General features: G+C 41.9%; 1 protein-coding gene across 3 annotated transcripts in view; it reads right to left on the bottom strand.

Annotated features, from left to right (window-relative positions):
• Window positions 1-18,387, bottom strand: part of agap1 (ArfGAP with GTPase domain, ankyrin repeat and PH domain 1) — a 136,207-nt gene that overhangs the window by 69,133 nt on the left and 48,687 nt on the right. For all 3 annotated transcript variants that reach the window (XM_060868566.1, XM_060868565.1, XM_060868564.1), the window contains exon 2: window positions 896-954. In XM_060868566.1, coding sequence (XP_060724549.1) covers window positions 896-954 — 59 coding nt within the window. The remainder of the gene's footprint in view (window positions 1-895; window positions 955-18,387) is intronic.

Below are 18,387 nucleotides of genomic sequence, written 5' to 3'. Positions count from 1 at the left end.
TGTGACTGTTGCATCAATTGATCTAGTCGCCTTTTAAATCACTGCGTCGATCCAAATCTCTATTGTTGGTATTCTCAGTCTTTGTGTAATTCTTGTCCTAATCAACAGAACTACTGTTTTGTTCTATTTAGTTCTCTCCCATCTCTATAATGAAATACTTAAAGTTTATCTTATCGTATCTTGTGACGTTGTGATATACATCGTACAGTGATGCAGATTTTTGCTGGATAAAAGCTGTCTTTATAAGAGACTGAATAAAGTTTCATCAGACGAGAGGTTAACTGTTCCAGGTTATAAAAAAAAGCCCTTCTATGGTGTGCTGGTGTTATTTAACACTGACTGTGTTGACGGTTTACGCATGTCCACTCTCAGGCCAGCAGCAGTACAACACACGATTACATAACTGACCACCACGCTCCTGACTGCTCCAGCTCCAGAAAGCTTTAAAGCGAGGAGATGAAGATGAAGATCATAGAGGACCTTATAGACAATGACCGATACAAACATTTAGCATACGCTAGCAGAAATGTACGAGGGAAATGAGGAGTCAGAATACACTGCACTGACACCCACTGACCTTTACACTTTATTAAAGAAGATTTGTCTAGAGCTGAACATGACGTAACATCAACACACTGCTCGATCGGGTCACTGCACACTTTCACTGCTATCTGGATCAAATGTTTGTGAATGTTTATGTCTTAATGCTAAATATAAACCCTGTCTCTATGCAGCTGATGGAACTGTTGCACAGCCTTAAACTGGTCTTTTGTTTCAGAGTTTAAGAATTGATTTTGGTTTAAAAAGACATCATTTTTTGCTGTCGGTTATTTTGGTATTGAGGTGAGGGCATTTACAGGTGAGGTGAGGGTGACAAGCAGGAGGCAGAACTCACCACTTTGAGGTCTGGTACTGAGCGACTCAGGGTCCATTCCTGGCTGTTCACAAAGGCATCTGCAAAAAACACACACGCACACAGGTCATTGATGATGCACCGAGACAGCACAGCTTCTCACTACCTCAGCATTAACACTCGGTGTTAATTAGATATTTTGGAAGCCACACTCCAACCCCAACCCCACCCTAATAACCCCAGCCACACTGAGCTCATGGGTAAGTGTGGGTAGTGGCATCACAAGCAGTTAAGGCTCTGGGTTGTTGATTGAAGGATCGGGGTTCAAGCTCCAGCACTGCCAAGCTGTCACTGTTGGGCCCTTAAGCAAGGCCCTTAACCCTCCCTGCTTCAGGGGCACTGTATCATAGCTCCAACCCCAACCTCCTCAGTTGGGATATGTGAAGAAAAGAATTCCACTGTGCAGTAATGTATATGTGGCAATAATTAAGGCTTTCATGCCCGATGTAAACACCACACCCACAGACAGACAGACAGAGACATGGACAGATGACAAGAAAGCCACTGAAGACAAACCATTTCAGACGATTTGACCTTCATCCTGTTTAGATCAATATCAAAATGGAATAAGTTCATTTGCCAGCTACAAGAACCATTTCTTGGAAATCCTTTAAATGTTTAACCTCGTTCTTGAGATACTACGCTTACAAGAATCTCTGAGACAGACAGACAGACAGATGACAGACAGACAGACGACAGAACTATTCTCCTACTCAGTAATGGAGGTGTTAAAACTACAGTTTTAATTTTCAATTTGTTGTATTTGTATAGAGTTACTATTAAATTAAGTCACTAATCATCTCTAACATGAGCAAGCCTGAGGTGACGGTGACAAGGAAAAACTCCCTGAGATGATATGAGGAAGAAACCATGAGAGGAACCAGACTCAGAAGAGAAACCTCATCCTCATTCAGGTGACACTCTACAGTAAATATTGTAAATGTAAATAATGTCCTTTCTACAACAGCTTATAGTTGAGTAAAATTGTGCAACCAAGATCTCCTGAGGAATTAACAGGTCAGGGTCATTTCTGAGTTAATTACAGACTTAACACAAATTCCTTCCTGCCGAAGTCTTTAAATGTTTATGATAAAGAGCTGAGCAGTTGACAGACGCAACAGCAGTTCAAAAACACTGTGATGGTGTCCAAGAGGTTTTACTGTATCTATAACAATCCCACATGGGTCACGGGCTGCACCACCAAGCGACGTCAGGATGGATCATGTAGGTCTGGAACGAAGAAGCGAACTTTCCCGTGTTGGGAAACTTTCAGTGACATTTGAGTCCACTTCAGAAAACAGGAAATAAACGGCTCGGTACTAAAGGCTTCAACAAATCAGTGTTGTGTTTTTCTCTTTGTTACACAAGACATCTTTATTAGTCTGTGAGGAAGCTGTTACTATAGAAACAGGAACATTAGTATGAAGCCGTGCTGGAATATATTTTATTTAAAAAAAAAATAATAATAATAATAAAAAAATCAATCCATGTGTCCTGAGCAATCATGTTAAACGATTCAACCATTTTAGCACCATGCAGAAAGTTAATCTGTTTTCTTAATGAAGAGTAAATCTTTCATTCTCTGTGTGGTTTGTAGGCTCAATCTCTTCCTTTTCCTTTTTTTAAAGCCAGAGCAGTGGAGCTGTTTGTTACAGAGGCAGAATTTGGGAGGGTTGTGAGACCGTGACCTTGCGTCATCTTCCACAGAGGAGTTCACACAGAAACCTGCAACATTCTTATCTCCATTAAAGCTTGATAAAGACATTTTGTTTGTACAGATGTTCTTAGGTCCTACATCACCTGTTTGAAGGAACAGCCCAAGACCCTCCCTATTGTTATGATAAACCACAAAGCAATTCGTCAGTTCGCCTGAAGCCGTTTAACGAGGCTCGAGAGGAGACTGAAGCTGTCAGAGAGCACAGCAGATGAAGCCTCGTTGGCTGACTGACGCACATCTCAGCATCACGGCACAAATTCTAATCTAGCTCTTAAATTAAAGCCCCTATCTGTGTGATTTAACGCTAACGCAACCAATGAATACATCCATGACCGTCTGTCAGACACCTAATCTAATCTAATTATCAGTGGCAGGAGCCTGACAGGCCAAGGTCAGAAGTCTTTTTTCCTCTGTCAATCTTCTTTCCAATTTCACATGCAATCTATTTCCCAATTGAAAGAAATTGTAAACAATCATCACCTGAGTCAATAACGTGAGCTCTACAGCATACAGACAAAACATTAACATTCTCATAGGCTCCGGTTTCTCAGTTTCGCTCGATGCCCGTCACAGCGTTGAGGAGAATTTTTTTTTCAGCTACGTCTGGCAGGATTTGGATATGCGAGACAGCCATCTGCATCAAGAATGGCCCAGTTTTACTCGGGAAGCTCATGATAGGAGAGACAGATAATGTAAATAACGTGCACGTTTTCCACCACTGCATCGAATTCTGCTCTCGAACGAAGCTGTCATTTCTGTGGATTTATTCACTGGGTCAGAAAATACAGCACAAAAACAAGTTTGTACTAACTGACATTACAAACACACACTGCTGATGAAGACAAAGATAAGATTCTAATTTCTGTGTGTGACGCGGCAGCAGAGATGAATTATCCATCTGAGATCCAGTAAATCATCTGCTGTGTGTTAAATTTCTGTTTTTTATTTCTCTGTGTTCCATCACGTGTGTGTGTGTGTGTGTGTGTGTGCGTGTGTGCGTGTGTGTGTGTGCGCACGCGCTGCAAAATGACAGGAGGAAGGAGTCATTTCTGCAGAAAAATACTTTATTCTGCTACTGCTATTTTCTCCCATTCAGTAGAACATCTGCTGATTAATCCTTACAGATGTATGAATAAACTAAAGGGATCAGGGTCTCTCTCTCTGTCCTAATGAACACACGTGTGTTAGGGATGAGAAGACTCATGAAGGATTATGAAGCACTTATCACAACAGTAATGCTGGAATTCAGTGTACGGATGTAGCCAATCAAATCTTCGGTTACTACAGATATGTGTGTGTGTGTGTGTGTGTGTGTGTGTGTGTGCGCGTGTGTGTGCGTGTGTGTGAGAGAGAGAGAGATGGAGGGATAGTTTGGTTATTAAAACAGCCACTTGTCCATTTCTGCTTTCCCATGACCTGCTTAGCCTTCTCACCCGCTCAGTCTGGGATCCGACACGACACACATCACAGCAGCTATGGGCTCGAGCTCAAGTACTCAGTGCTGTACCCACACACTAGTGTGTGTGTGTGTGTGTGTGTGTGTGTGTGTGTGTGTGTGTGTGTGTGTGTGTAAAGAAAAAATGGATTGCGGAAACACACTGATGGAACAACGTGTAGGAGGACAGCCTTGAGCAGATTGAAAGTGGAAACTCGGAAGAAGAAGAAAGGAAAAGCAAGATGATAAACATGGAAAGCTCCGAGACACATGAGATTAACTTTGACAGACAAAGAGATGTCGGTGTCGGATGTAGTGCAGCAAAGGGAACAGCTTCCTCGTCACTTGGTTCAGTCGAGCCGCAGGTTTAGCTGTGACAGTGGCATATAGGCGGTGTTGAATGTCTTGACCTTCTGAATGGACTGTGCTTTAGGGCTGCACACCTTGTCTTATTCAGGAGTCCCTGAGACTCAGCAGCTCTCTGAGTGTCTTCAGCGTTTAAGCATTTCTCATACAATCTCCCTACAGTATTAACCCCCTCACTCATTCTCTCACAGATGCTGGCTCCTGCCTGGGGGGACCGGATGAAGTAGGTCACACACACACACACACACACACACACACACACAAATGTGCTTGCCATCAGCAGTTGCTGCAGTGATGGAGACAGCTTGCATGTGAGCATGTTGTGTAGTCCATTAGAGACGTGATTCAGATTTATGAGGCAGAATCAATGCCTAAAAACCAGAAAAGCTAAAGGAAGCCACAATTAGCAAAATGGCTAAAAAGTGCATGCTTAAGATGGAGCTGCTCTCCGTGCAAACCGACTTCAGACAGCCGATGGATCGTTTTTTACTATTTTCCTATAGTGATGTTTTCCTGCTTTACAATCACCAGGTTAACTTTAACCTTTCTTACTTGGACTGGAGTCTATGTCAGTTTTGCTGTGCTCAGGGTCTTGGTGGATCTGGATCAGGAGTATAGCTTTTATGGTGCACCAGTCCATTGTAGGACACCCCTCTACACATATTCACGTTAGCGTAGAAAAGCTAAAGGATGTAAAGGATAAACCCATGTACATGCACGTTTAAGCTGTTAAACTCACTATATCAATTTAAACGCTTCATTTCCATCACTCCTTACTGACTCTCCTCTATCTAATACCATGGGCATTTTTGTACACTGATGACATTTTTTATTGAAGTATTTTATTCAGCTTTACTCATAAATGTAAAGCTCCTACAGGTACATACGAGTGAGGAGTTACAAGCTTTCCTGTCTAATTTGATGTGCTTGTGTGTAAGCAGCTGAAGGACCACCGGAGTCTTCCTCACACACACACACATACTGCAGCACACTTTTCTCTCACATCTTCACCCTCCCTGCATCCCCACTGCTCAGATATCTAAACCCTCTTTCCATCTCGCTCTCTGAAGACACAGAGAACCGACTGCTTCATCTCCAGCGCTGCATTTCCCTAAATAGCATCACAAAGCCTTGGTTCCCAGTGTGGTTTTCCCTGCAACCAATAAACAAAACTCCAAAACAAGACCATCTAAATCACAAAGACTTCACTGCACCACAAAAGTCAAAAAGGGGAAAGCACGTCGGACCACACAGACACACACACACAATTACTCTCCCATTCTCTGCCACACTCCCACTGACTGCGAGCATGTGCAGATGAAGAGCCAAGCTTTTGTACATGTTCAGAAGTTCAATGGCCAGAGCCACTGAGCAAATGGAAAGAATGCAGCCGGTCGTCCCTGGTGGACCGACAACACACAGGCCTGCATTGTTGCCTCACTGCTGCGTCTCTCTGGGGCCTGTAATGGCCGTGCCTTTGCTGTTGGTTCTCTCCCTGGATACCACTCGGCTACAGGATGTTGCTCCAGCTGTTTCCTGTTTTTGGAGGATGGAAGACATGTTTTTTTCCCCCAGTTCTCCCAGTCTTCCCATCCCAAGACGAAAATATTATATGCAGCAATATTTCATTTACAGATTAGAAAACATGCTGAACATTTGATCACAGTTTAGAAATCCTCATCACATTTGCATTGCTTGGTTTCTCTCTGAAACATAGGGGACGCGGCCAATCGTCCCTTCCAGCGCGCAGTGCATGTGGTATCTGTTTACTCACAATCGCTTTACAGTTTGAAGCGCTTGAAGTGGGAACGTCATGATACATAATCAAACTGATCGCTGGTGCATGTGGCAGCCATGTGTCTGGGGCTTTCTGTGGTCGATGTGACAGCACACACATTGACTGGTGCCAGCGTGAATCTGCTCACAGTCACAGGATCAATGTCACTGTCAGAGAATCAAGTGCCCTCTATCTCTCTCTCTCTCTCTGTCTCTCTCTCTCTCTCTCACACACACACACACAGAGACAATCTCCTTTATATTAGTCAGGTCAGGCTGCTGATATAAAGATACAAGGTGCCCAGGGATAATGTGTTTAAATTCAGCTGTGTTTTTGCCCGAGGCTCATAGAACATGCATTAACCACCAAGTGCAAGGCTTTAACTCTGGACTAAATAGTGGATACATGTTATTATGCTGCTGCACAAATAGGATAAAACCTTTAACACTTGAAAAACATTGATCCTGGTGCCACATGTGTTGGTTATTGCGGGCCAATCGTTGCTGTCCGTGAGCTTATGAATGCAGAAAAGGGCAGACACTGATAGAGTTCTACATCTACACTGATGAGGATGGAGGCGACGTCAGTCAGGATACAATTATTATTTAGCATAGTAGTTGTCTTAGATATCTGATCTGTAACACCTTTTCTCAACTAGCTGTGATCCAACTCACGATAACATTTGCTTACAAAAGGACCGCCACGTTACAGCTTCCAGCATCGACTACACAGCAGAACAACTAATGAGTTGAAGTGGGTGTGAAGATTTGAGCCTCTAATCCTGTCCCAGATTTCAGTGTGATAGACACACACACACAGATGCAGCCTCCTTACTAGATTTCTCGAAGACTCGAATCTAGTAAACATTGTGCGGCACTCCAGAATTTAGTATTTTTAGAAATTTTTTAATTTTTAAATTAAAAAAAATAAATAAATAAAAAATACACACAAATACACACTCTGATGGCATGGCAAAGGACAGACATTATTGTACTGCTGAGTTTATGCAAAGCTAATACGTGTGCTGAACAGAACATATCTGCTCTTCCTCAAACAAGTCCCAGACAGGGACAAACGGAAACACGCGAGAGAAAAACATCTGCAGAATGTATGTATTTTAAGCGCTAGCAAGTTATAGCCAGTACACTGTACATAAGGAATAAGTGGGTAAGAGTGGAAGTTGACTGGTGGCACCATGGCGACCGGCCAAACAGCAGAAGTACAAAGAAAAAACAGACGGCCAGTCTCTCTCTCTCTCTCTCTCTCTCTCTCTCTCTCTCTCACACACACACACACACATCCACATTATGCAATGTGTTTAATATGTAATAATAGTTCAGATAATGTCTGCATGTGCACTCTGAAGGGAAAAGGAAACTTGTGAAACCTGGAGTAGTGTTTGAGATTTTGTCTTGGGTCAGATTTGATCACAAATGTGAACACGTGTCTGTGGTCATTCAGAAACCTGCATTAACTGAAGTTAAAACAACCTCAAGCTCTAAAATCCTTCACACAATAACTTCTGAAACAGGAAGCAGCAACATCAGCATTCTTTAATTAAAGTTCTTCACTGCTTGACCTAGGGCTGGGCGATATGGCTGAAAACTGTATCACGATATCAGTGTTTCATATCGGTCGATCTCGATAATTATTATTAAAAAGTTTTCTGACTCAAATAATTAAAATGTAAACATAAGTCTAAAGTCACAATGAACACAACAATTATCTCTTAACATTTAAGGTGCAAAATGAAAGAAAATGTAAGAAATGCTTAATAAAGTGTAATAAAATTGTGCAAAGTGTTAAATATAAACAAGTTAGTGCTAGGAAGTTCACTAGCTGTTCACCTTCTGGTGAATAAAGTGTTTTAAAATATGTGCAGTGTTTTGTAAACATAAATAAAACTGAGGTAGACTGAGATACATCTGTAATATAAAAAACAAACCCGATACAGTACAGTAACATTGTTTGAAATATAAAACCTGCAGTAATATAAAAAAGTAACTCTTCAAGTTATTCTTACTCTAATCATACTTTAAGTTTAACTATTCACTTTTTTATTTCACTTATTTTCTGCTTATCAGTCGCCGGTTACTGAAGAGGAACCCAGCAGACCAGCACGAGACAACAATATGGCGCAACCAAACTGATACTGTTACATGATTGGCTGTTAGAGTGTCACTCCCTATGTCGCTAGGTTACCAGAGAGTGCCTTTGTTAATGCAACCAAACTTGCTTCGCAACCTCTGTTTTCTTCCGACGAAGAATAAAAAATATAGAACGTTTTATCAAACACATTTTTTATTCATATCAATCACGTGTCTATCGCGATACATAACGTTATCATTTTATTGCCCAGCCCTAGCTTGACGTGATGGCTAACAGTGTATGAGATACACCTCGCCATTCAGAATCACCAAACATCTCCAAATAAAGTGTCACACAAGCACAAACTCATCCTACACCAAATAACAACCAACACAAACTCTGGGCATTTTGAAGGCAGGTAAATGGAAGATGCTCTGAAGATCTGCACAGACAGGAATCATCATCAAATCTTATTATAAAGTAAAAAAAAATTATAATGTTGGTATGTTTTGTTTCCACCAGATATAAGATCATACTGGTGTCCCTAATGTTAATGGAGAGATACAAAAAGCTCTGCAAGACCTTTTGTTTCAGAGCCACTTCATCTCAAGGTCTTTAATTGAACCCTTATATCTTGTCTGTCTATTGTAATTGTACTGTAATAGTTACAATGATAAAAGATTTTATATTGGACGTTGGATTGGAGGTGGATTGGATTGTGAAGGCTGTTAAACAGCACAAGCGATAAAGAGGTTTTTACTTCCTCTAAGGCCGATCCGGTCAGCTCCGTTCTCCGTCTTCAGCTATTCCACTAAAAAAACCTGCAGCTCAGTGGGGATGAAGAAACAGAGCGGGAGAGAAAGAGATAAAGCTGACACCGTCTCTGTAGTAATCACTGGTTATCCATCATATTCATCGTTCCTCCTTCTGTGCTCGCCAGTCGCTGCACACTGCCAAGCAGCACGGCTTCGACATCAGCGACGTCCACACTCACGTGTCGCACCTCCAAATTGTGCATCTGACTCACAGAAACACGGCGGAATCCAGCTCTAAATAGGACATGCAGCTCGGACACATCCGAGTCACATCTCTGTACAGACTTTGGAACGAGGGATATAGCCATGTTTAATATATAATGAAATGAAATAATATAATATAAAAGTTTAATATAATATAAAATGAAAATGTGACAACTGGCATTTTATATTCCTGTAAAGCTGCTTTCTGCTAATGTCTGTTAAAAGTGCTGTAGAAATAAAAGCAAACTGAAATGAAACTTAACTGAATGATGCACTAACGTGCCCCTACATTTCTCCTGGATTTGACTAGGTAATAACGCAAGGCTGAGCGATGCAGGAAGCGTCTCACATACCTATGGGCTTAGTGCTGTTTATGGGAGTGTGGGATATCTGCTCTTGGAGGCATCCTTCTATGTTTACATGTCTGACTTAGAAGGCTGTAGCCACAAAGTACCTTATTACACGCTCATATTTCAATAAAACCAAATGTACACAAACCCAAGCACACATTCCCTCGCTCGGGAGACAGTTTACACAACACCACTAATAAAGCAGCAGCATGTGGGGAGGACACATGAAGTGTTCAAGCTACAGGTTGACGTCTCACTCCCAGTCCAAACTCAGCTCTTCCTGAACATCTTAGGATCAAGAGTCAGAGTGTTCAGGTCACACCACATCAGAGCTGAGTTCAGAGTCTTTTTTAGCTTGTTCCTTTCAGACCTTACATCTCCAAAGTGATAAGACAGTCCACAAAGAAATGCAGAACAATCTGATGAGCATCATTCGTTCAAACTTCAGCTCAGACTCCTGCAGCATACATGTTTGTGTGGTTTGTACAACTGTATAATAAACTGCTAACAAATTTCACGAGAGCACACTCGTACACTCGCCTCATAAAACTCCCTGAAGCACTAAAGCGAAAAAGTGTCCATTTTAAAAACTCTCTTGGGGACTCAAGCTGGTGTTAGACTGATTCTTGTCTATCTGAGCTCAGCTCCTGATTATAGTGAAGCAGCAACTTGGACAGAAAGTACAAGAGAAGCAGCAGCCTCAAGGCTCTATGATGAGAATTGCTGGATTTATCTGATTTACAAGCTTATGTGCGGAAAGGCATCTTAGACATTGATGGATCGTTTGATATTACACCGTTAGTATATTATTTTGGAACGATGATATAAAAGGCACACTCTGAGGGAAAAAGACACACTAATAAAGCACTATGTTGAAGACAGTCCTGAGTAACATGGATATGGAAGGTAACTTAATGGCCTCTGGGAGCATGAGGGAAAAAATGAGACAAAACTTGAACACTTTTGGGTTGAACTTGTGAAATCCAGGTAACGCTCAACAACTGGATAATATCCCTACAGTGAAGCATGGTGGTGGCGGCATGCAGCAGTACTTTACAGCAGCAGGAACACTAAGTCCTGCTTACAATGTATTCATTTCTTTTTTGTGCTTTGGTTATTTCAATTATGGAATTGTTTATTAGAAATTTGTTAAAAGTAACTCATCAGGATCAAACAGGGGTCTGGTAACAGTTTTCAGTTTGACTGACAACTTCACGTTAGGAAAAATGAGCACACTTCCGATTACTTCTGTGTGCCTAAATCACAACAATTATTTCAATAGGAAAAAAAATGCGAGTAACTTCCTCTGAAGTTGCCGTTAATAATGGCATTTTGGAGGATTCAAATCATCTTTATTTACAACTTCAGATACAAACACTACAAGGTTGGGTTTTGCTTAAGTGTATTTGTTATCCTGTCAATTTATATTTGTCCTTCGATGCTTGATATGAGTTACAAAGTGCTGACAAAACAAGAAAGAGGTTTTTTTTTCCTCCTTACTTGACATGTCGAACATGCTGAGATGTGAAATATTGTCATTACAAGATGCAAATTAGCACTTTCAAGGCCCCATAAACACAGCAGTATAATATAGAATCTACAAACACAAACATGTGACGTTTCTCTACATAAAGCTGCTATTCTGTCTGGCAGAAAAACACTGAGCAGAGATGAAGCACAGAACACGAGAAACATCACTCTGTCCTGTAAGTAAACAAGCACAGGGAGGAGGGCTGAATAAACGTTCACTTTTAACCCTGCTGAGCACATTATTAATCTACTAAGAAAACACAGTGACACATGGTCAGCAAACAATGAGCGCTACACACACACACACACACACACACATACATACACATACATACACATACACACGTTTAACCACACACCTCAACAATACCAGGAAAAGAGCTGCAAAGAAAAAACAACACACACACAAGGTAAAGTGGCTTGTCGTGGTGCTGACACAGATGATGGTGATAACAGGTATTTATTAACACTCCAGCATCACACCACGACGTGCACAGAGGGCCGCAAAGAGTCTGGAGAGCCAATCTAATCAAGTGCTCGGAAGGACGTTAAAGCTGCATCAGATAACATTAAAGCCACTAAAGCAGTACTTCTACAGCAGAATTCATCACTAGCCTCTGTTTTTATTTTTTTACATTGAAAACTTGTATGTTGTGGTGTAAAGTGATTAAAACTGCATTCGTAATTACTGCATAAATCCAATTACTTGTATTAGAATTAAACAGTCTACAAAATCCCAGGTGTGTGTGTGTGTGTGTGGAAAATCAAGTGCGGATTAAAACACTTTGAGGCTGTTGTTGTTACAGTGCAGTATTTTTCCCATATTAACAGCAGTCCTTTATTCCTCCTATACTGCAGCCTTTATCAGCTGTTATCATTTCTTAGTGAACATGTCAATTTAACGTGTCTGTTTCGTTATTTTTAATGGTGAGGAATATCTGCAAAGAAAAGCTACATCCTATTATATGTTATAGCAGCAGTATTTCCCTCACTGCCTCGGGTCCTATTTCCCTTTCTATTGTCTTATTATAAGAAAAAACTAACTTCACCACATTTAATCTAGCTGGAACTAGTGGAAAACAAACCAGTCTTTAGCTACGGGACTTGTTTCCGTCTACAAATTGCATTGTCCTTTACATTCATTACACTTTATACGTGATGTTAACTCACCAAAATTGTACACACACAGCTAAGTGACATCACTGGACCAACCCTTAAGGCAATGTAACAGTTTGTTTCAAAGCCACATGACCCTCTAAGTAATAATTATGAAAAAGACAATGGCGACTGGGGAGCTGAGCGTGACCCTCATTAACATTCTCATGGCAGGAAGCTAAAAGGCTGTTAAAGGCTGGGCAGAAGCCCAGACGCCAATCTCCCTCACTGTATGCCACTTAGCGCCAGTCTAATGGCCCAGCGAGAAGAGAGACATCACACCCCAGCTTCCACATGCCACAGATAAGCGCTCTGCATTAGACAGAAAGGAGAGAGAACAGCACAATAGTGGAGAGATCTCATATTTGGACTATTCCTTGAAATTGTGAAAGGAAAAAATAACCAGAACATAAGTGAGTGGAATTAGTTTCCTTAACGGGTGTCTCTCTCTCTCTCTTTCTCTGTGTCTCTCTTTCTCTCTCTCTCTCTCCATTTTCTGTTCTATTCCTGGATCACACTGAGGAGTGTGTGATGAGAGGTTCAGAGCACTTCTGCAATAAGCTTCAATAACAATCTGACTTGTTCTGTCACACCACGTCAGTGCCACTGCTATAAATCATTGCACGTCGCCCCCTTCATGCATCAGCATCAAGGACAAGAGCAAAAACCCTGAAAACAACAATCAGAAATCCACAGAAAATAATTCCAACATTTTGAGAAGGATAAAAGGTAAAACGTTTTCAGACACAAGTCCTTTAGCACTGCGAGTCTGATACATTAAAGACACTGAAGTGTGAGAGCTGGAATTAGGGAACAGTGTTGGTGTGAATGGGTCAAGCTGCTCTTCAGCACTGTTTACCTTTAACAGTTAAAGACTGACACCTGAAGGGTTCACGTCATAACTATTCTTTTGGTCATGTTGCCTTTTGCCATGACGAAATTATTATAGCTTTGGGAATTGGCCTCACCACGTTTTGCCATAGGGTTTGGGGGTATGATTTAGATGTGAAGAATCTGACGTGTCTTATGAGTGTCATCACATACAGAGTGTAGTCAGCTCCTGATATACCTGCAGCTCCTTTAATGTTGCTGTGGGTCTCTTGATCACCCCCCTGTATTTGGTGATGTCCCTGTGGTGCTCCCTTTTCTCTATTTATTCATGATGGTTTTTATGGTGTTCCGTAATACCTCTAAGGTCCTGGAAATGCTTTTTCATGAGAATTCATGCACGCTTTGTAAGCTCTTCAAGGATCAGGGCATCAGCATCGAATGAAACCAAGAGGATGTGGAGAAAATCCTCCAGAAGCAGCTGGTCTTTATCTGGGTTTAATCAGACTCATTTGATCATGACAGCTGTATGATAATTACTTTTGAACATGGGATTAAATGTGACTGGTTCATTCTGATCACACCCACATACTCGCTTAGAAAAGGGTGTGTACACTTATAACACAAGCAGGTTAGTGTAACTGTTTTGTGTTCCCTAAAATACTTCAACAGGGGTGTGTAGACTTTTTCTATCAACTTTATATACAGAAAAAAATAATTGCTATTATTACGTAGAAAGATATTTTATAACAGAAATGCTTTAGAATTGTAAGAGATTGTACCAACCCCGGTTGGTTTCCGCTTCATGAGGATTTTAGACAGTTGAAAGAGGAGATGGAAAGTAAATAAGGACAACAACCTCCTAATCAATACACAACTGTCAGGCTGTATATGACTGTAGAAAGGACATCATTCATAATAACACTCTTGTTTTTATAACAATTTATTATCAGCTTCCAGTGTCACCCATCTGAGGATGGGTTCCCTTTGGTATCTGGTTCCTCTCAAGGTTTCTTCCATCTAAGGGAGTTTTTCCTTGCCACAGTTATCTCCATCTACCTCAGACTTGTTCATTGGGGATAAATACAAACACATTTAAATATAAGCCTAATATTAATCTCAAACTTTTTGTTTTATATTTATGATCTGTAAAGCTGCTCTGAGACAAGGTCCAATGTTAAAAGCACTAAACAAATAAATCTGAATTGAATTAAATAAACTCTCTGACATAAATTCTCTAACATCATGTAAGAGCAAAAACACTTGGATGGTCATTTGCTGTTAGATTCTCGTGTTGTTCTGTGAGTCAACACTTGTTGTGTATATTACAGTTGTAACATGTTTACAACACTAACAGATTACACAACAAAAGGGTTGCAGGGCAGTATGTGTACTTGCTCCGGGACATGGAGGTTGGTGTAGTATGATTTAGGTGCAATCCAGAGAGATGAGGGGTTACGAATCTGGGCGGCTAGACACAAAAGGGATGAGAAAAACTAGATTAAGGAATTGAGCAATTAAATAAAGATGGCTATAGAGTAGATGAAAAGAACAGGAAACTTGAGCCTGAGAAACTAATGTAGAACAAAATGATGAAGGTTGTAGAGATAAAGCAGTGTTCATTTGACTTATTGAGCATCAATACTCATGGTAGAACATGACAGGGACAGGGAGTCGTACAAAAGCGTCATTTATACAAATTTAGTTAGCCTTTGTGTAACGACTCCCAGAGTGTTTTGCTTCAACAGACAAGAAAAACACAAACACACCCCCCACCGTGTGGGTGAGGGGTCCAACCTTGAGGGCTGCACATTCAAGCAGCGACCTGAAGCAGGAGATGTGTGTGTGTGTGTGTGTGTGTGTGTGTGTGTGTGTGCGCGTCTAATGGTGAATTAACGAGAGACTGGGTATGACAAATCGGCCTGGCCTTTACCGAACCCTCATCAGTCAGCCTGGCACCCCGCACTCATTTATTCACCCCCCTTTCTATGCTTCTGCTGTTCATTTGTCTGCTTGCTGTCAGAGCACAAACTAAGCCGTTGTACATCTGCACTTATGCTGGGCCACACGTCCTAATGTCTTATCTCCAACAAGCAAATACACAGATCCACACACAAATCAAAAGACCAGTGTGTAAACAGATAAGGTTTTACACACTGTAGCTTAACGCAAAGCTCAACAATAGCCTCCATCGGGGTAATTAAGGCTGGATCCATCAACTGTATGGGATTATGGCGGGACGCTGACATGCACACGAGCGCTGCTTTTAATTGATACGGAGCATCAACACCTCGGGGGAAGGAACCATAATGGAGTCAGATATATTTCTCTGAAAACCTGTCAAGCTGGTTCTGAGAGACCACTATCGCACGAGTGCACACACACACACAGACAGACACAGGCACACACACACGTGCGCACACACACGCGCACACACACGACAAACCACAGCCAGAGAAATGCCAGGGGATGTTGTAAAGCCAGTGCTGATGTTTGTGGAATGAGAAATGAAAAACAGGCGCTCAGAAAAACAATTTTCTTTTGTTTTGTTTTTTTTACAAAAAAGTGGGATACAAGACAATGTAATTTGTGTTCTAAATTAAGTTTTATGCACATCATTAAAGATGTAAATTTATTCATTCAAGAGACCTTATTTTTCTGACACAAGTGTCCATGAATATGTATATTAGCTTAATATCCACCTCACAGGAAAGCAGAGGCAGGCTTGAACCCTGTCTCCACACGCCACACTTATGGCACACGCCCCGGCCCGTGACGGCTCTTGGAATGGATCCCTACGCTGGGCCGATAGCAGTCATTAGTCTGCCGCCTGCAGCTGAGCTGGCCTATTGTCCTTGACAGAAATACAGAAGCCAGGGCCAAGACGAGCCTCAGGAGTCAGCCACCAACCACACAGAAAAAAGGGGAAAGGAGAAAAACTGGGGGAGGAGAGGGCGGGGGGGATCAGGAAGCTCTTCCCTGATGAAGGCCGTGACTAGGAAGGAAGCTTCCCCTCTATAGTCTATCCACACTATTCCTCCATGTGTCGGTGCTATCAGCGATGAACGAGACAGAGAGAGATCTTAAACATCAGACATCCCATACTGAGCTTATCACCTCCTCGTTCTCCCGAAACTCACCAGGAAGCCACAGTAGACTTAATGCCCCAGAGCTGACCAAGATTAATTAGCCTGCCATGCCTGAGTGCACACTGTCTGCAACCGTGACCAAGACCGTGGTGTGGCACAGGATCTCTTCATTCTCCTATGATGCTGCAGGGGGTCCAGATTTGCACAAACCTGACCGTAACTGACACTACGATGTCCAAAGACCAAAAAAACTCCCTCATACTGCAGGGCACGGTTTAGGCCGATGATGCACTCTCTTCCAGAAGCTCTGGCATGTGATGCTCAAATGGGACTTTACCAAAAGCAAGAGCTAACAGAAAACAAGATAACTTTGAGGTTCGAGCATCACAAAAATTTCAACAAACCGGAACGATCGCTGTGACGACAGTAAAAGCCAATGGGACATTATTTCATTGTCCAAACAAGAAGGACATGATCGAGCAGATTGTTATTGGCTGCCAATAATGCAAGTATTGTGGCATGTGTATGCCACATGGCATGAGTTAAAACTAACTGCATTCATTTATAGATTTCTTAACACAGCTTTATGTGAATTAATCCACAATAGTGCCTTTTTCACTGAGTCTGGATCAGCCAATCAGATGGTGAGACAACTAGCACTTTAGTGACCAACCACAGAAAAAGTGGGCACAACCAATCAGATTAAAGTTACTACTTCACACTGCCAAAGATGCAAAATAGCATCACATGTACTGAACGTACTGTAATGTGTACACATATATACACACACACGTCCACACACAACTCATATATCGAAACCTACGTTTCACCAAAATAGTTCTAGATAGATTGGGATTGAACAAACCTCCTGCTGGAGTAGTTGGGATTAATCAAACATTCTGCTGGAGTGAGCATGAAGCTTAACCTTTCAGTCAGAAATCTTTCAGTCAGAAGCTGAATCTTTTACTACAGGAGCAAGCTAATTACATAAAAAATTTTAGTTTTGCAAAAAGCCCAATTGATAGCCTAAGGAATGACCGTCATATATATTTTCTGACAGCTCCATAAAGGCATTAAAGAGCATGCCTATGATTGTCGAAGGCCCTCGTAAAGTCGTAAAGGAGAAAATATATATGACGCTGCTGAAAATGTTCTCATTAGCAAACAAAGTACAGTAAAGTTGAGTAAAAAGAGAGAGAGAGAGAGAGAGAGAGAGAGAGAGGAAATAAAAATGCTCAGTTGTGAGGAAATGTGCATACCAGCATGGCTGTTAGACCAGAGAGAATAAGCACACCCTGACCACCTGTCCAAGCAAAAACGCTTAGCTCAACCTGACAGCAAGAGAAAGGATATGACCTCTATATAAGGTGAACAAAACATTACAGGATGACAAAGATGACACCCTCCTACACGCAGTATGCATGCAGACACCAGCTGGGTCAAATTCTGATCTGCTGCGGCAGAGAGTACAGAGACCTTAAACATCCAATCTCGCAGCAGCTCCACAAAGTCCTGTGAGCGGATGACTTATGGGGAAGCTCTGAGCCCTCTTGGCATTATTAGCTATTTCAAGGCCCACTTCTGCTTCCCACAGACAAGGCATGTCTAACAAACACATTTTCCACTCTGTGTAAGATGATTAAGCGCCTGCTCCATCTGCATGCCTGAGTACAAACAGGCCATGGTGCCATGTGGAATGCCATGCAGAGCATGTGAGCAAGAGTGTGCACCGTTAAGAGGCTGGGATTGGGCTTTGGCTTCTTTTTCTCATCACTGTTACACCGTCAGCAGCCTGGCCAGGTGACACTTGCAGCCAAGCTGATGAGTGGCAGCTGATTTCGCAGCTCTGTCTCTCACACGGACACACATTCCTGCACATCACCAGTCAAGGTGGTCTCTGTCTCCTAAAATGTACCCGTTCCTTACTGTGAGGATATTTATAAGATGCCCTGGTACAGCTTCCGTCAGTAAAAGTGGCACGGGGACACAGCAGCAGCTGTATGATGTGAGAAGCCATGAAAGCCTGGAGTTTACTAAAGGCAAGTATAAGGAACGGCAAAGCCAAAATGTCTGAGGTCTCACCTATTGATTCTAAGTGTGTAAGTCCAAGCTTGTGATGT

This window comes from Tachysurus vachellii, chromosome 4 (assembly GCF_030014155.1).
Source record: "Tachysurus vachellii isolate PV-2020 chromosome 4, HZAU_Pvac_v1, whole genome shotgun sequence".
In the NCBI taxonomy this organism is placed as follows: Eukaryota; Metazoa; Chordata; class Actinopteri; order Siluriformes; family Bagridae; genus Tachysurus; species Tachysurus vachellii.
This window is presented reverse-complemented; position numbering and strand designations above follow the sequence as displayed.